We start from the raw sequence: 20628 nt of genomic DNA, 5'->3' as shown, positions 1-20628 counted from the left end.
AAAAGATCTTTGAATGTTTTGCTTGCCATTGCTTTTGTTGGACAATATGGGATATTTTGACAACAAAAAGTAGTAGTAGAACTGGGGCTATTACTGTCTCGACAAGAAGTGATGGACAATGTTGTTGTCGTTGGTTCAATAACGGCTATAAAAACATAAAAGAATATATATTTTTTGTTGGGAAGTATAGTTGTGTAATGATAGAATTTATTGTTGTAAAATACCTTATGGGGTAAGGGGTAATTGGAAATAAAAATTTAGATTGTTATCAAGAGGATCTTGATAGAGGTTGGTTAATATATATATATAAAAGCAAATGGTTAGATAGGCCCTTGGATTTGTAATTTAGAAAGTTTAATAAAACTACATGTTTTTATTGGTAGAAAACAAAAAGAGTTTGTAATGTGTATGTGTGTTAGAAATAGTAAACCCAAAAACCTTATACCAAAAAAATAATAACAATAATAACTATAAAAAAGAGACAAATAAAAAATACAACCAAAAAGTATGAATAATAAAGTAAAGTTAAAACCAGAAATGCTGAAGATTATGACAACAGCACAACACCACCAATGCAATGCAAATCAAGTATGGAACCATTCAAAACTCACCTAATGGTAAATTGCCTAAAATATTTTTGGTGGCTGTTGTATTGGCAGGTGAATTAGTACTTTCGTTTGTTGTTGGCAGTTGAATAATCTCATCGGCAACATGATGCAAGGGTATGGAATTTTCTAAAACTAAATTCTGAAATGTTTGGTTTAATTCCGTTTCTCCAGATACCGAAGAAAATGAATCATCCACAATTAATGAGGCTTCGGAGGGATATTCAAATGTTGATGTGAGAGTATCATTAAATTGTACACGGAACTGTAAAGAAAAAAACAAGATGAAAATAAATATTAGTGAACTACGGTTGATTTTAAAATAATAATAAAAAAACAATTAAAAATATATTTACAGAAAGGGGACAATTCCCTCATCCAAATATTTTCATTGGGGAACATATTTTTTCTTTGCATTAAAGATACATTTCATTTTCAAAAATGCTTTCCTTTCGAAAGGCCAGGAATAAGATTCTAAGTTAATTCTAGATTTCTATTTTCCGATTTATTTTCCTGACCTACATTTTCAATCCCCACAAACTCCGTAAAAGCAAATTGACATACATAGTTGTGTAGAATGAATATGACACACAATAGGTAATGGTCAACCCAATTTTGTGGTACGTGTGTGGTGTGCGTTGTGAAAATACCTTTTTGGAATTTTAAAATATTTCATTGAATGAATGTTTTGTTTATTTTTTTTTTTTTTTTTTGCTTAGCCGGTTATATATTTTTGGTTATGTAATATTAAACCATCATACCCTTTTATGGAATACCTAGTTTTAGTTTTTTTATTTATTTATAAATAGGTGAGAAGGTAGGTTAGTTTATGCAAATTGTATTTTATTTTCAAAACAATGAGACAAGAGCAACAGCATGTGTTAAATGATAATGAACCCAGTTCACGCACTAAAGGTGTTGTCAGTCACCTCATTGTGTGTATATGGCAGATGTTACCCAAATGAAGTTACACTTTAATTTTTTTGTATTTAAATTGGGTTAGGAGTTTGTGACAAAAAATGCATATTGCGGAGAGTTGAATTTGCAATATATTGAAATTAAAGCAAACCAATTTTGAGATTAATGGTAGTGGTTTTCAAGACTGGCACCACAGTTCAATATCGGAATGGATCCACCATATTTTTATCATCTCTGAAAAACTGTTCGTATTTTTTAATGATCAGATATTTTCATTAGAAACAATCGTTCCAATTGGTATCTCATAAATTTGCCTAGTGTAAACAATGCCTTATTCAATTCCAATATATAGTAAATAAACGTAAACAAAAATCTTTATAAGGTTATTATGGGATATTCTTCGCTTGCTTCTGATGAATATTTTTTTTTAATTTTTTTTTGGGCATTCAAACGAAATGTCAATCACGAAGTCAGAACACAAACTTAAATGAAAGTAAGTTTGATTGAATGAAAAACATATTTGGTAATGTTTGATTTTGAAAGTCTTTGTGTCACAGAATAGAATTTAATGTCAGCCAGTCATGACTGTTAATGCGTTGGTGGTTTGCGTGTTAAATTGGAAGGGTGGAGGCACGGTGCTAGAGGAGATTAGAAATATTTCAATGACACTTATCTTTGGCCAATAATAACGAAAAAAAAAAATAAATAAAAACACTTGCGAATTAATTGAAATAATAATAATCGCAAATAGAATAATTTAAGCGTCAAACATGTGAAAAGTATTTTGAAAGCACAACAACAACAAAATCTTATCTTTAGTTTCAATAAATTATTGTCATATGGTTTGATAAAATAAAAATGAAATTGGGTTATTGTGGTTTTGTTTTAAAATATATTTAAAAACATAACAAAAAAACTATTTTTTCTATACTCTAAGTAGTTTGATAAAAAAGGATCTTAGTATTAGTATAGTCCCTGTAAAAGGGATCTACCAAACGTAGGTATTTTTAAGGTTAACATCCGCAATTTTGGCATTGTTGGTTTCTTAACATTTTTTAATTTTGTTTTTTTTTTTATTAGTTTTATCCCCAACTTACCGTTGCATCTTTGGGTTTCTGTCGAATACTTGATTTACCATCAATCACAATATTAGCATTAACAAATTCAACATCACATGGTGAGGGTGGACACATTGAGAAGTCATCATAATCCAAATCGGTTGATGTTTCTACTGAGAGATCACCCAATAACACAAAACCGGATTCGTTTGGCTGCAAATAAATTGGAAAAGAAAAAATATTAAATTGATTATTTTTATCAAATATAACGATTTTATTAATTTTGAATTCATATAAAAAAATATCAATCGTAGAAGGAAATTCTTGTTAGGAAAACAATCTGCAGAATTTCAATTTCCATATCCTCTTGAATTATCATCTCTTTGCAAAGTTCACCATGATTTCATGGTTAAAGTCAATTAAAAATAATAACAACAACAACAAGAAAATATAACAGCATCTTATTCACTTTTTATTGTGGCTGTTGGAATGATTCAGATTCAGTCTAGTTTCCCATTGTATATAATTTTATTATCATTCCTATCAGTCTGCAGCAGCAGCAACACACCGGGCAGATGATCTTCAGATATTTATTCAAGCCTTAGGTATTATTTGATTCTATTTTATTGTATACGTATTTGCAGAAAAGTGTTTTTATTTATTGTTGTTGTTGTGGATTTGTGATCTCTTTTTTATTATTATTGTTATTAAATTTTTTGTTGTTATTGTAGCTGGGAATTTATGCCTCACATACAATTGCTGTTTGGGGTTAATTATGACTACCGAGAGAAGGAGGCAGAAGGAGTACATATTTACCCACAAACCCACAAAACAGACGAAGATGTCATGCCACATAAAAACATGTGTGTATTCATGTAATGCCAACCGCTACTGTCATCATCTACAGCCACTGAAAATAATTCAAGTATTTGAGTTTGAATTTAAATCTCCACCATATGTGTTGCACAAAAAATAAAAAATAAACGACAAACTTTAACCTCAACATTCGAACTGTGTTGAGATTTGGCCTTGCATTGTTGTTTGTGTTTTTTATAAGAAAATCAGAAACTGAAACAAAAACTCATATAAAATTCTGTAAAATTTTTACTTTGCAAAAAGTGGTTCTTATGGAAATACATTAACACACCATAGATACACAACCATGAAAAATGGTTTTTAGCCTGCAAATTGGCATTGAAGTTGTTTACAGGGGTCCATTAAGACCCCGTAAAATACATTAAATCGAAGACTAGTTTATCCTTGAGGATTTAGAACCCTAAAGTCTATTTCCTACTTGGAAAAAAATGAATATAAATTTTTCACTGAAAACTGTTCGAATGGAAAACGAAATATCATTACAGTTATGGCACATGTAACAAATTATTTAAAAAAATATAACCCCAGGGACCCACTCCCGTGATTGATGAAAGGGTTAATTAGTTTCTTCAAAGTTTCTTTTTTTTACGAAACACTTGTTTCCATGATCCAAGTTCATTTGACAAGTTTAATGATCCTCAACGTCTTAAGGAAAAAAACACATACACACAACAACAACAATGAATACATTATTCTACATTCTTTAAAAATAATTAAGAAAAAAAACTGGTATCTATTAACTAAAGTTATTATTTTTTGTTGTTTGTTATGGCTTTGAAAAGTTATTATAGAACAAGTTATTATAGAACATGCTTGGATTTGTTTTTTTATTATGGTCTAAAGTTTGGTCTGATTAAATCGTGACCATTATTTCAAAATGAAGTCAAATGCCACTGGAAAACTGGATTACTTTCAAAGGTAATAAAAAATAGGATTTCACTTTATTGTGTGTGTGTGTTTATTCGAGGAGGGTGTATTGACGTCTAACTGATAACTTTCAATGGAATTTTATTGAAAACAACCTTGTCATTAGAATAATGACAGAGCAAGGTCGCCAAGAAACCACTCCTTGGCGTTTTAAATTAAGTTCATTCTACATTCATGGACTTAAAATTACAATATATTTTTTAAAATTAACATTATAATTGGGCGCCATTTGAAGTAAGCTACTACGGAAAAGCCAGATAAACCAGAACAGGATTTGGAATTTTTGCCTTTTAATAATACATATACTGATATCACAGAAAGATTCGAGCCAGAATTATTAATAGGATTTAATTTAGCCCTGAATTCTTTTACAAATTAAGGAAATTCAAAAATCAGCGGTATTCAATGAAAAAATCCCAAAAGCAGTGGGGCTTAATTGATAAGGCAGAATTCTGTACATTTGTTATTTTCCTAAATTTTATCAAAAAGAAAATAGGTTAATATTTCAAATAAAATTTAAAAATAAAAATTTTGAATCTCACAAAAAGAAACCTAAAAGCAATGGCGCCCAAGTGAATATAAATTAAAAACTCCCAGAATGGTTATAGTTCAGTGTTCTTCTACTTCCCTAAAAGCAATGGCGCCCAATTGCATATAAATTCAAAGAAAATCTGCTGTCTAATAATAAAAACAAGCTAAGATGGCATCGAATTCGTTATTGAAAATCTGTACATGTGATCAAGGTTAATTTAAAATAATATTTTTACAAATAATTGTTTATTAACTGAAATAGTTGACCACAAAAAAAATAAATAAATAAACATAAAGTCATCTTAAATGTGTACATATGTATGAGCATACTTGGCTCTGAACACAACAATTGACAAGGGGTTTTGAGGTCAGTAGATGATGGTATAGATGTCATACTATAATTACACATATCTAACAACTAACCACCGCCCACCTCCACCCCTTGCAAAAAGCGACTGCCAAGCATTATTGCTTTGCAAATAGTTTTTTTTCGTTGGTTGGGGTAATGGACAAAAAATTGTAACACATTAAAAAGGGAGTTGATGGTATTTTTTGGCTTAAAAGCCAACCAAAAATAAAAGGAAAAAACTATAAAATGTTATGATGGTGATTTTTGTATAAAATATAAACCAAATAAACACAATAAATATGATACGCTTCGATGAATTTGTTTTACAAAATTGCCAACAGTCACTAAGGCAAATGAAATAGTAAAAAAATATAAAAAAAATCTCTAAAAATTACAAATTTGACTTTAACAATGGAGAAGCAATTTTCTATAAAAATAATCAAAAAAATTAATACTTCATTTTTTATTAATTAAATTTAAAAGAAAAAAACTATAACCATTCAAGCTTTTCAGACCTTGGATAAATATTTAAACACAGAACGACTGACTAACCGTGTTTCTCTTCTACATTTTGTTTCTTTTCTCCTTCTACTTTTACAAAAAGAAAATATTAAACCGCACAACACGTAGCTTGATATTATAAAATTTTACATTTTTTTACGTTGTTACTTTCAGCCGACATGACGAAACGTTGTGATGTTTCCTACAGCAATATTAAAACTCATAGAATGGTTACAGTTCAGTATTCTTCTACTTCTTTACCGAATTATTCAGTTACATATTTTATATGTTTAATTTTTTTGTGGTCTGTCCACGTTTTACTGATGCATTTTCAATGTTCATTCTCAATTTCGAAAGAAAAAAAAATAGAAAATGAACTGGCACATGCTGCAAAACTTTATTTACAATTTTCTACAGGCAGGCAGGCAGTCAGCCAAAGCAATGGTCCGTCCCATCACGTTCACAATGCCAAACATTATTTAACTGGTATTTCTTTTTTATTATTATTTTGCAGTTCCTTGTTGTGGTGGGTATTGCCAAAATAAAGAAAAACCTTTGATGTGAATCATATTTCTAAACTAAAAATAAGGAAGAAAAAGAAATTGGGCCGGACAGGGCCAAAGATACCTAAATGGCCCAAATTGAGTTTTTTGTTCTGTTTAATTCCTCATAAATTGTCAGTCATATATATCAAACCAGAAGCATAATTATTATTTGTTTATTAAATAAAATAAAAAATTAAATATGTGGAAACGTTGGGCGCCAATAAAGCCTAATTTGAATTTTTAAACTTTTCACTTTGAAAATGTCCAAAAATAATTAATTACGAATATTCCGTAAATTAAACAAAAAACAATTAATGCAATTTAAGGTAATCACCTGGAATAAAGAAGCATTAACCTATATTTGTATTAAAAAAAAGTTGGGCGCCATTTGATTATCTTAAAGATTAATTAAAATTTTGAGTGTCCAGTAAAAATGGTAGCCGAATAAAAATATTTTTTTAACAGTTGTGCGCCACTACAGCGTTTTATTTGTAAAATAGATTTAATGCTATTTTAGATTATTATCATCATAAATAAACATTTTAGAAGCATTAATCTGTAAAAAAACGTTGGGCGCCACTTGATTTTCTTAAAGATTTAGCTCCAATTAAACATTAAATGCTAAGATGCTTTTGGGTGTGCGAAACTCATGTAAGGTAATTAAAATAAAACCTCAATGGGATTAATCTTTCAATATAGCCAATAAAAACTTTGGGCGCCATTGATTGTTCTCTGATCAATATAGACAAACACATTTTATGAAGCCTTTGCTATATATTCGAATGCCATCTAAAACACTGTGGGCGCCACTTGAAGTGTGTTTATAAGTAGAAGACTACTTCTTTAGAAAGAATAATACTTTTATTACGACTTATTCCTAGTTTTGTTTAATGTTTTAAATAAGGATGCAAAATAAATACTTTAGTTGTAATTTTCAGAAAATTGCTTACAATTTTAAATTATTAAAAAAACATGGATCTGCATTATTTTTTAATCTCGTCATTAGTTTGTCTACAATATATTCTAGATATTGAGCTAAAATACTTAATACCAGAATGGCGCCCAACGTTTAAAAAATATTCTTCCATTTCCGTTTTTCTCCATTTTTCCACCGGTTATAAACATTGTAAAAATATATAAACTTCCTTTTTCGATTATGATTAGCTAATACCATTCCAGTATTTCTAGATATGATTTTCCTTTTCAATTTCCATTTCCTTGCTGGCACACAGTAGAGTTTGTATTATTGAATCATTTGACAAGTTACAGCAGAGCAGAAATGCCGCTTACAAATTGACAGATATTTTTTCAACTTTCAAGTGAATGTTGGCTGGAGTGTTATCGTTGTTTTGCTTTTTTGCTCGCGCTTTTCTTTCTAACCTGAATTTTATGACGCGATGCGTAAAACAGCATCATTGTAAGATGACAGAGTCAGAGCAGCAGCTGCGCTACTCTACGCTTTCATACAGACTGGGATTGGTTCGGCAACAACATATTTTATCATTCGTCTGACTTTGAGAGCAGTTGCATCACTTGAATTGGAAGTTGGAATTGTGTGCGTAATGCCATTAAAAATATGGCATAAACGACAGAGGAAAAAAACAACAACAATACAATATATAGACGCGGCACATGAAGGGGATTGAATCTGGGATATGTGGAGCTAATAAATAAAGAGTAGCGGATGAGGAGGTGGCGGTGATGCCGACAACTTCCCGTTGAACTTGTTTTATGCATTTGTTTTATTTGCTGCCTACAATGTCTAGATGCATGCATGTGATACATATATATTTTTTGGAGATGAGATTTTTTCTCAAAATCATGGTCTCTACACCACATAACCATCAATTTGTAATATCGTTTTGTGTCGTCTTACTTTCAAAACATTCACTTGTCTGTCTGTTTTAACAAATAAAATGAAAATAAGTTAAACGATTTTGTATTGGAAAACAATTGATTGTTTTTTATTTTTTTATTGTCTTTGGCTACTAATGGTTTACTTTTAAATTATGTTGTTGTTTTTTTTTTAACTAATTATATTTAAATTATGTACGAAAGAAAAAACCAAACACAAACTGCTCACATTTAGCCTATAACATAACCAAGAGTGGTGGTAGTTATACGTTAAAAAGTCATTAACCCTTTTTGAAAGCAGCCAAAAACAAACAAAAAATCAAAAATACCGTAAACTCAGGTTGTTTCTTTTTTTTAATGTTGCCACGTTTTTATTGGAATTTGTGTAAATCATCAATTTTGTTTTATTTTTTGTTTATTCCTGAGGACATATTTGTTTGTGAGTTTGTTTTCACTTTACAAAATGTACTAAATCGATTTTGGCTTTATGACAACTGTATAATTATATGAGAAATAAAAAAAGAAAAACCTTTTTAAAAAATGTACCCAAAAATTCAAATTTGAAACGAAATAATTTGGAAGCAACCAAAATTACGATTACGAATTGAGTTTCCATGAAAAGTCTAAACAGAAATCTCTTAAAAATTAAAATAAAATATCAAATATCAATTTTTTTCCAACAATGATTTATCCAAAAGCCAATTAGCTGTACTCAGTGTCTCTCTCTCTCTCTCTCTCATTGAAAAGAAACCATAGAATTTCCCTATTATTTGTTGTTATGTAAATATTTATGACAAGGTCGTTTCATGTTATTGTTAAATATTACCCGTATATTTTTATTCAAATACACACACACAAAGAATGATTCTTTTTTGTTGTTTGTTTGTTTACAATGTCAGTTACGCATAATTAACTGGCGTATTCGTATGAAAAAAATAAAACACATGTATGTAAAAATACAACAACAAAGGGCAATAGTTTATAAAAATGACATTGAATCCTAAACTATATAACATTTCCCACAAAATATGTTCTATAAGCCTTTAATGAACATCTATTGCCATTTGCAATTTTCTACTCGAATAAGAAATGATTAGTTCAACGTTGGGCGCCAATTGTTTACTATTCTATGCAAACATTTGAATACTTGCCGTAACGTTGGGCGCCAATCGTTTACTATTCTATGCAAAAATTTTGAATACTTGCAGCAACGTTGGGCGCCAATCGTTTACGATTTTATGCAAACATTTTGATACCTTGCAGTTACGTTGGGCGCCAATCGTTTTCGATTCTATGCAAACATTTGAACACTTGCAGCAACTTTGGGCGCCAATCGTTTAATATTCTAAGCAAACATTTGAACACTTGCAGTAACGTTGGGCGGCACTTGTGATTCAACTTCGAAATAAACAAATTACACAATTGAAAATTAAAAAAATTAAAACAATTTTAAAAGCTAAATTAGCTGCTGTAACTCGAACTGCATAGAGGAGATTGTAAATTCAAATTAAATAATTGTATTCACATTTGTTATTAAATTAATTTCCTTGTTTATTGTTTTGCAAAACGAAAAAACAAATGTTGACAATGTTTGTTATTAGCCACGGTGACAAAAAACACGACCATCAACGTCACACATGCACTCGTCGTATTGTCGTGTGTGAATCATAAATTACATTTCGGTCACGTCGTCATTAGCCACTGTAATAAGTCACAAATCTCAAGTGGTGAATACTGAGTCTGTTCTTCTTCATTTTTCATTTGCGAACTTTAAACTGTAGCTGTGTACACAAAATTCCATGAAAAATTAAAAACTGTGACGAAGTTTTTTTTATTTTTTAATTTTGAAATTGTAAACAAAAATGAATCATAATCGCTACAAATAATTTTGTTGATTAAAACAATCGATAAAATTCGAAATATTTTTGAGTAGTAGCAAAAAAGGATGGTGTGTTTAAATGAAGAAGGAAAAAAAAACGATTCTTAAAAACACTAGGAAAGGCGAAAAAAGCGAAACAAAGTTATTCTAGGGGCTTAATACTATAGCTGTACTATAAACGTACCTTTTTCGTTGGAGGGAAACCATACATTTTTTTGTTCTTGATACAAATTTCAAAATAAATTTCTCAATTGTTACTGAAAAATCTATTAGAAATTGTCTGAGAGCTTCATTTCCTATCTCAATTCTCTCAAGTTCAAGTGTAATCAATTTATAGACAGTTTCTTCCTCAAACAATTTCTGTTTATTTATAAATAAAAATCATGCTTCCCAGGGTTATAGGCTTTTTCAATAGAATTTTCCAATTTATTTCTCACTTAACTATATTATCTAACTATTTTTCAATTAACAATAATAACAACAAAAAAACATGTGAATGTGTCACAAAAAAAAAATAAATAAACAACAGATTGAAACGTTAAAAACGCATAATCGTCGCGATCTAACTAAAAAGCACACACATAGAGCAGCAGAGCTCACGGCGATCGGTCGCAACACACCATAAATTGTAAAATTACACAATAAATAAGAGTCGGACAGACACTTTGTCTGTCTGTCTGTCTGTCCGTCCGTCGACTTCACCAACTCGTCGTTTTCAAATTCATCGACAATCGACAACATGGCTTGACTTGTCAGTAACGCAACACCGCGAAATGTTTAACAACAATAACAACAACATAGAGACATGCCACTAAGTCAATGCTTCTGTTTTTTACTGTTGCTGCTGCTACTGGCTGGCTGGTTAGTGGCAGCAGTCCATTTCATGTCCAACAGAAAATGATTTTTTTTTATGCGGAAATTGTTTGATATATGGCAAGAATACTGAATTACAACGTAAAAAATGCATTTAATGCAATACCTTTTCTATTCTCACCAAAAATGGAAAGAGGATGAGAGAGGGAGAGAAAAAAGGGGTCCACAACACGGAAATTGTATAATTTTTTTAATAAATCAGATATATTACAACATCAGAATATAGATTTGAAAGACACTCTGTGAACATCATTTTGATTTCTATTAAAGGTTATTCGATCTATAGAACACTTATAATCTTAAAAAATTACATCTCACATTTATTCTCACTATAAATGGGAAATTGAGAAATTGTTTCACAAATAAATAAATCTATTATTTACTGAAAAGAGGATTCAGTCTATAGAATCCTTAAATACATTAAATACCATTAAATACCTTATATTTAAGGTATTTAATTAATTAAGGTATTTTTTACGTACTATAGAAAACATTACAATGTTATTTATAAGAAAATTCTACCTGAAAGATCCTCAGGATATTATAACCAAAGTAGACTCTTTCCCTACAAGATTTTAAATGTCGATATTTATGAAAGAATTGTCTGCCCATAGAACCGTTGACATTTTTTTCAATACCCCTCTCATGAAGCGCTTTAGGAATACATATTTTAACACTAAAATACTTTTTAAAATTGTCTTCTTTTCTTCACAACACCTAATGATATACATTTTGTCCACCTAAGTTCTGATAAAAATATTTCAAGACTCTAGAACTCTTGTGAAAGCTTTTCTGCCTATAGATCCCTTATTTAATCTTTGCTACGATAATACTTTTTTCTTCTATTTCTTGGGTTTCTGGAACAGAATAGTATTTAGATTATTATTTTAAGATCATATCAATATCCCATTAGGATTTTTAAAAGTAGTTTCAAAAATTAACTTGGTGTTAAATAAATGAAATTAAGTCCAAATACATTGTTATACCGGCATTCAACAGAAGAAAAAATAAACATCTGTGCAAAATATTATCTACCTAGTTCTCTTTGTTCAAATTAAAGCTTGATTTCAAGAAGGAGAACCAATAAACAGACGGCACCCAAAGTGATAGGCCAACAAAACAACCGGCTGGCCGGTTAGCTAGCTGAACTGGACATGTTAATGTCCGGCAGCTGTTTAAAATCGCACCCAAAGCAAAGACCTTGGCTCCTTTTCATACAAGTTGTTGTTATTGCTATTATTGGTTGCCATGGGAATTAAAAATTTACACGGCGGGCCGCAAAAGTTCACATGCAGTCTTAATGCGACCAACAATGGCGTGGCTTTGATCTCTTCAACCAAGTGGATGTTGTTTGACCAAAAGAATATAAATGCAAGAGTTAATTTTTAAGGTAGCCTGGTTTCATTTTTCAGACATTTTTGCACCCGTTAAGCCTCTTGACCAGGCCAACAAACTATTGGAAACAAATTGTTTCTTTTTTATAAAACCATTAAGATATTTTGTCCAACACACACACAATCACATGTTGGGCGCCATTTAAAATCAATGCTTGGCCATCAAATGGCTTCAATTTCAAATAAGGGCCAAGGGAAATAAAGGCAGCTGAAATTGAAATTTTAAAATATTTCAACAGCTGCTGGCCAACTTTGAGTGGAAAAACTTGGCCAACTTGTTCAGTGATTAGGTTGCACCTTTTTCGTTTTCTTCTTAACATAATCCCCAAATTGTTGTTGCCTATCTGTGTAAAGCTAAATACAACAAAGAAAATCCAGTTTTGTTTTACCTACTGCAAGCCATAGAGCTTGGCTGCCGCCTAAAAATAAGATGGCCGGTTTTGGAACATAATTATGGCAAAAAAAAGACATAAAAAGAATTTGTTTATGATCAGAGAAGATGAAGTGACAAGAGAACGAGAGAATTGTTATTATTATTACAAACTCAGACAGGTAAATAGGCAATCAGAAGACCTGACATACAGTCAATCAGATGCTGAACATAACCAACAATGTTGGAAAACTTGTTTCCAGTTTTATTGGCCAAAATGAAAATAAAAAGAGATTTTTTTCTTTTCTATTTCAAAAGAAAAATTTTGAAAACAAGTTTTCTTTTTTCATTTTTAAAATGCGTCAATAAAAAATGTAAGGAATTATTCATCATTAGACTTTTGATGTGCCTTGTAGAAACTGTGACAAGGAATGAAAGACTGAAAAATTTATTTCACGCTTTAACAATACATTTTGAAAAACCTCTTATCCAAAAAAGCTTGGCCATATGTTTTAATGAGGCTTTTCAGCCTACAGATCCCTTGTCAATGTTGCCAATAAAGGATAAAGCATACTTTATAAGGTTAGTCCAGAATTGCATAAAAAAATCTTGCGAATAGTCTTTTTTTACAATGAAAGCACGAATTTCTAATTTTTCCATTGTAAAATATTGCGGATGTGTCTTTTTTGAACACCTGTTTCTATATGAAGAAGTTGCCAGATCGAAACAAAATTTAAAATGTGTTCATAACAGAGATGGAAGTTTCCAACACACTTAACGTTTTTTATATTTATACCGCGCTTTTTTGTGCTTAGAACTTTCCGAACTGCTCTCGTATTGAGTCAATAGAAAACCATCCTATATAAAAAAAGAATAGTTTTAATTAGTTATTCTCATTAAAAATATATATTTTTTTGTTCTTCCACACCACTGTGCTTCAAACAATGATTCCTCATAAACGCACAGCGAGTCATTTGCCGCGATGTTAATAATAAAAATTAAAGACAAAAAAATGTTTTCCCCATTTCTTCATATGATTTGTGTTTGTTCTGTGAGGTTTGGTTAAAATTCTCGGACTACCTTCCTGTGCCTGCTTGGGGTTTGCCTTCTTTTCTAAGAAAGAACTTAAAAAGACGATGACTTCAAATACAACAGCAACAACAACAACATAAATAAAAAACCTGTTGGTTAAAGTGAAACAAAAACGAAGTCATAAAGGCGGCACAGAGTGGCTTCAAGTGTTGTTTGTGGTTTTTGTCGATCGGTGGATCGGTCGGTCGGGTTCGTTTTAGTTGCATAGCATATGTTGTACTAGTTGATGTTGTTGTTATGGGGTATTTTGTATACAACAACAACAATATATGTACATAAAAATTCTTTATGTTCTTTTTTATAACTTTTATACATTCTCTCCTTTTTTGTCTTATTTTATTTAGTTGTTATATCTTTTCTTTCGTTTTTGATTCTTGTTTATGTGATTTGTTGTTTTTGTTATTATTTTAGTTTGAGTTTGGATTGATCTTTGTCTGCTACATGTGTTACTTCTGGTGGCATTCCCCTGTTGACTATTTGGGGGGAAATAACATGAAGAGAAAGAGAGGGAATTACATTTTTGCACAAATCCCTGGTTAAACTTCAGAATTTTAAAGAGAGATCATAAATCCAAGAGTCAAGAGCAAACAAAAGAGTTATTCAAACAAAGAGAGAGAGAGAGTTCTGCTTGGTATTATTCAAAAAAAAATTCCTCTTGCAAATTCCATTCTTAATTTAAATTAATGAATTTTAAAATAAATATTTTTTTTTATAAAACACACCAGTTTGTTAGAGGGAGAGTAGTGGCAAAATAAAATTCCACGGCATATAATTAAATTTCTAAATGCCAAATTTTGTTTCTTTTTGTTTTCTGATAATAAATTAAATACAGTCGACCATTTTTATATTGTGGCTGCTGAGAAAAAAAATTAAGCTATGAAGAAAAATTTAGGTAAATGGATTTTTTGTGAGGAAATCGTAATCGAATAGTTCTTCATATAGAACTTCGGTTGTATTTTTCACAAGTGATTCCCCGCCACATGTTCTGCGAAAAAAACTGTGAATAAAACCTATTTTTTGTGGTCAAGATTCGTTTATCAATTTGTATAAATAATTCCCCTTTTCGTATAGAGTATCGATAGGTTTTTTATCAGTGCAACTAAGAATAAACATTCCATTTATGAGTTTCATTAATACGAAACCAAATATTTTGTGACAGTGAACCATAAAACTTAATCGCGCAAAAACAAAAGCGTAATATGACAGTAAATGAGTCACAGGTATGGTCAGAATTGCATAGCGAAAATAATATTTAATGAATGAAATAAAAATTTAACAATATTTTGGTGCTAAACTATATCAAAATGAGCCATTGTTCGAAATGCTAAAACTTGATTGAAACCGAAAAATTTTAAAATGTTTACAAACTCTTGGCCAAACAAAAACCATAAAAATTCCCTCTCTGTGCCGCCACCAAGAAACCTTTGATATTATTTTATGACACATATATTTTATAATTTTATCCTAAACTCCTTTTGTAATGACACATTTTCGCCTCTCCAAAGAATCTGTATATGTCAAATGTTTTCTTTTTTTGGAAATTAATTTATCAAAATAAAATAATTGCGTCACAAATTTACTTCCGTATTAAGATTTTAATTTTTTGTTTTCATATTTTTGTTTTCTGTTGAATTTGTTATTTATATATGTAATCGCCTTTTTGCTTTTGTTCCAGTGCTTTATAAGATTTCTGTTTGTTTCATTTTTGTGGAGAGACCAGCACCACCGAACGATCGACCACCCTTTGTTTGTTGGGAGTTCTTTGTTCGGATATCTTTTTGAAGTTGTTGTTGTCACCATATTGTCATTGTTTCCTTCTCATTATTATTATTTATTCAATTGCATTTATAGAAAAAAATTTAAAAAAAGGCGACAAAGATAAATCGTTACTTTTTATGGATTGTGCGCAGTGAGTAAAAGAAAAACTGTTGGGCGCCAACTACACAATTTTTAAATGTCCTTTGTATTTTTGAAGATATCTGTCGAACCCAAAATAGAATTTTTTTAAGGAAGCTATTTAGAGAAGGTTTTTACGAACACAAATGGATAGTTTTTATTCTACCATTTTATTATATCAATATACTTCCGATCTCCTCTGCTCTGCTAAAATTAAATGGGTTCTACCCTTCCCCTTTAAAAATAAACTGCTCTTCTCGTTATTCTATTTTGTTTTTCGCACATCAAACAAAGAAGCGAATGAGAATTTATTGTAATTGTCTATCTGTTTGTGGATGATTATAATTTTTATTTTTTATTATTATTTATTTACTTTTTTTTTTGTTATGATTATCAATTACTCACACATGGTGGGACATATATAAAATGAATGAGTAGAACCCTAGCCTTATTTATAACAATACACTTCGAAAAAATGGAATGGAAATTGGCCCAATGGGCTAGGTTAAAAGTCACAATTTTAAATATTTATAGAATTTTGAAATTGTTTTCCAACTTTATACTCTTCAGAACGATTTAAATATATAAAAACTGGAACACAACTAATGTCCTAGCCTAGTAGCAAGTGTAATAAAAAAACAAAGTATGATAATTCCCAGTAGCCAGCTGTTACTGTATCTGGTGGTTAATGTATATTTTTTGTTATCTATACTTCTGTATTTCTATATAAATATATGAATATTTATATACAACATGTAGTGAATACAAAAACAATATTGTCCATTATCACAATGCTCTGCTTAAAGAGTTTAATTTAATAATAACTCACTGAGACTCTGCAATGTTTATCGAAAAAACAGATTCTATTAAAGAACAGCAAAAAAGTATTAAAAACAAATTGGGGCCAAATGAAAGGCATATTTTGATCAAAAAAAAAAAAAAAAAAACTATACCCAAATTACATTTTGATAAAAAAAAAATCTAATTTATAAATATTATCAATTTTGTTAGAAATGGACAGTAGCAACATATGGACGGAGAGAGAGAGCTATATTTTGTACACAATGGAATAAAAGGGGTTAATATTAATATGAAGTTCTCTCTATTTTATTCATACTTCGAAATCAAAAGAGAATAGTTGTTCGTAACCCATATATTTTTGAAAAACATCAAAGAGTTCAATTGTTTATTAGTTTTAACACTTGATATATGCCGAGATAATCATATCTAGGTTATATTACGTAGTTTTCATTTTGTATGAGTGATACATCCAAGGAATATATAATTCATAATAATTGATAATCAATTTCATAGTTTTTAATCAAAAGCATGTTTTTCAAATAAATTTGAAATGTTAGATAATTATTCTATGATTGTTTCAAATGTTTCACCTCTTTCGAATTATTTATAGTAAAAAATTGCAAATATGATCTTATAAGCAAAGTTAATATTCGGTATATCCGTTTACTTATCCAGTAGAAATTCTCAATAACTTCTGTTGAAAGAGATCATCCACGCAATTTACATTTGCCATAAAATAAATAAAACAGCTGATTTTTGAATCAGCTGATGTAACTTGTTTACGAGTTCCCAAACTCTCTGTGACACAACTGAATGTTTGCATAAAATGGCAACATCAAATTTAAAGAATACTACACTTTTTGAGTAAACGAATAGTAAACTTTAAAATAAACACATGAGTTACAATATATATTTTTCCCCATTGAGACTTGTTTACATTTGGCATGAAACAAAACAGCTGATTCTTAAATCAGCTGATGTAACTAGCATAGAGTTCGTAAACTCTCAGTAACACAACTGTCAAATTCCCTCTCTCACTCTCTTTACTTCAGCATAAAAGAACAACATCCAATTTTAAAAATTCCACAAATTATTAAAATTATTCACAGACTAAAGGAAAAGAATAAAATTTAACAATTTCTCAAAGATCCACGACTGATCAAAGCTAATATGATTGCCGAATATTAAACTACGTTTTAATAACTAAAAACATAGTCAACAACAAGATGTTCCCTCTTTTTTTTTTGAGCACACGAGATTCTAATTAGTTTTCTTTGTTTATTGTTTTTATTATGACTGACATCTAGACACTACCTCAACTGTCATTTCATTGCATCACAACCCCAATATATCATGCATTTGTTTTATTCTTGTTGTTGTTGTTCCGCTTTGTTTTCTTTTTCAACTTACCTTTGGTAATTCACGTTTACGTCTAAATATAACTCCATCATTTTCTATATAATCGGGTACTTCCTTGCGATTGGAGAAATTGAAAACCATCGATGTCTGTTCGGCTGGTGGTGCGGGAGGATTTTGACGTCGTTTGCGCATTGCCCACAGGGGGCTATTTGTAGCACTGATAACTGTATCAACTTCTGTGAAACCACCACCAGATGCTGTGGTGCTATTACTGGAGGACTTAATCACATCAAGACTAGCTGAGGAGGCCAATGTGGAAGATGACGACGATGATGATGATGTTACTACCGTTGACGATGATGACGATTTCTTTAAATCATTTATACGATTTTTCTCAATTTCCCTTGAGGTCAGCAACGATGTTGTGGTGGTGGAGGAATGCTTCAGTGCCTCCATGTTACTGCTGTTATTGGCTGTATTGGAGGAGGAGGAGGAGGTGGAGGTGTTACTTTGTAGTGGCCTTATTACACCGATCTGTTTACCAGCTACAGATGTTGTGGTGCTGCTACTGCTGCTGGACTGGGATGATGATGTATTACTTGAGAATTTAAATTGTTGTGTGGTTCCGGCTTTGGCTATATTATCCAAGGCGGCGCGCGTTATACGTTTTGTCGTTGGAATACCGTATTCGTCGTCGTCTTCACCATCACTTAAATCACTACTGCCGTGTGCACTATGAGCCTTCTTAACCGTTGCTTCGTTCGTTGCCTGAGAGGGAACGACTTGGGTTGTGGTGGCGGCGGCGGTGGAGTTCGATTGTATTGTTGTTTCATTGTTGATTTGTTGCTGTTGTTGCTTAATCTTATCGTTTTCGCTTTTAAGAGAGCTGCTGAATTCATTTGTATTCACTTCGGCTGCTTCTTCTTCTCCTGGCTTGGCTGTTTTGTTGTTGCATTGATTGTCGCCGTCGTAGTCGTCGTTGTTGTGGAATGCGTCATCAACCTTTCTGTTGTCGTCGGCGCCGCTACGATCACCACCACCACTACTAACACCGCCATCAATATCAACACCTCCTACACTACCGCTAGCCTCACTTCCGTCTCCTACACTACGACCCGACGACAAGTTATCGTTTTTCAAGTTATCGCTTTTTCCGCCAGCTGTTACTGGCGACGGTGAGTTGCTATCGCTCAGTTTCATTCTCTCCAGCTCTTTGGAAAGAGCTGTAACCGGCGAATCCACCATGGAGGCAAGAAATCTGTCTTTGGCAGTGCTCTTAAGGGGCGAATCCACCACAGCCCCACTTCCAGTTGTGGAGAGCGGTGTCTCCATCAGAGAGTTCATAAACTTCTCTTTATTTATGCCCATTGAGTATTTCTCTTTGCTGTTGTGTTGTTCTCTTTCCGAATGCAATTTCTGTCGGGGAATAATATCTGGTGTGTGCTCTGACAAGGTATTTGCCTTTGGCTCCGAACCAACACCGCCATGCGAATTATTGATTGCAGCCATTGTTTTGCGGCCCAAAGGTGTCTGTTGCAGATCTGAAGATGATTTCAATGTTGGCTTCACTAAATTGGGAGTGCCACCGCCGCCCAATTTCTTGGTGGGACTCAATGGCTTGGGATAACTTACCACCGGCTTTTGATCTTTGATAATGTTCTTAAATGTTTCCACTTTGCTGGCCACCTCGCCCTTCGAATTGGAACGATTGGTGTTGCGGGGTCGACGATTGGCATTGGCCTCAAACATTTTGAGGGTCTGTTTGACCAAATCCGGTGGTGGCCTTTCGGTGTCATCGATGATGGAGGTCAAGCGCTTGGGCGGCATGTGATCGGTGCCCTGGTGCAAACGCTCACGGGCATTTTGAATTTTATCCTCAATGGTCACACAGGTGGGTGTTACACTGGCGGCCATACGTTGGCCCTGCCATGGCGATTTTTCACTGAGCAAAGCTTCGACGGAACGAGCGCGTTTCAACGAATCATTACCGCGTTTTAAGTGACGCGAACGTTTGTTAAACGATGAGGTTTCGGTAAAGGTTACTCCCACCCCATTCGAACCCTGAGAGAAACGTTTTTCCTGCGGGGAATACGAATTCTTTAGAATACCCGATTTTTTCTGCGTAAAACTTGAAATTGTGTTCTGCGATTGGTCTCCGGCTTGGCCGCCACCAACATCGATATTTTCAATGTTTTCTTCATCGTCTTCTTCCTCCTCCTCTTCTTCTTCCTCGGCACGATCATCATCCAGTAGATTATTTAAACTGGTTGAACGGCGCAGAAGATCTTTGTTAAGACGCTGTTGCTCCATGGACTCACGCAGAGCCAGGCTCAGATAGCGACAACGCAGCTTCGACACAATACCAGGGCCATAGCTTAAATCCTCGTTGGAATCCAAATCGTTGGAGTTCTGTGAACTGATGACACCGCCACCAACTCCCATACGATTACTGCGACCATTGGAGGTGACCGAGGCACCATTGTTGGTGGCGTTGCCGCCACTGCCGCATGTGGAATGATGCAAATGTGTGGCAGAGTTCTGGGTGGATTTCTTCATTTCTTGCATGGCCACCATTTTCTTTTTGATTGCAGCACAGTTACTGCCGCTGCTGCTGTTGTTGGTCGACGAGGCAAACGATGTTGAAGATGAAGACGTGGACAGAGTAGTCGTCTTGGTGGGGGATTTCAAATCCGCTGTTGTTTTTATGGTCTTTATTATTTTTGTTTTGTTTACCACTTGCTGTTCGTTTTTAATAAATTGATTTTCTTGTAATTTTTGTGATATTTTCACTACTGTATTT

The 20628-nt window shown here is 32.3% G+C and overlaps 1 protein-coding gene across 1 annotated transcript in view; it reads right to left on the bottom strand.

Moving 5' to 3' along the window:
- Nucleotides 1-20628, bottom strand: part of LOC133338928 (serine-rich adhesin for platelets) — a 48955-nt gene that overhangs the window by 7398 nt on the left and 20929 nt on the right. Inside the window, exons 5-7 of the mRNA XM_061547057.1 lie at nucleotides 17880-20567; nucleotides 2621-2794; nucleotides 612-870 (exon numbers count right to left, since the gene is read on the bottom strand). Of these exons, the coding sequence (XP_061403041.1) occupies nucleotides 612-870; nucleotides 2621-2794; nucleotides 17880-20567 (3121 nt within the window). The remainder of the gene's footprint in view (nucleotides 1-611; nucleotides 871-2620; nucleotides 2795-17879; nucleotides 20568-20628) is intronic.

This window comes from Musca vetustissima, unplaced genomic scaffold (genome assembly GCF_032173495.1).
Source record: "Musca vetustissima isolate MV318-11 ecotype Yass unplaced genomic scaffold, APGP_CSIRO_Mvet_v1 utg704, whole genome shotgun sequence".
NCBI classification, from domain to species: Eukaryota; Metazoa; Arthropoda; class Insecta; order Diptera; family Muscidae; genus Musca; species Musca vetustissima.
The sequence above is the reverse complement of the archived record's forward strand: the minus strand, read 5'-3'. Positions and strand labels throughout refer to the sequence as shown.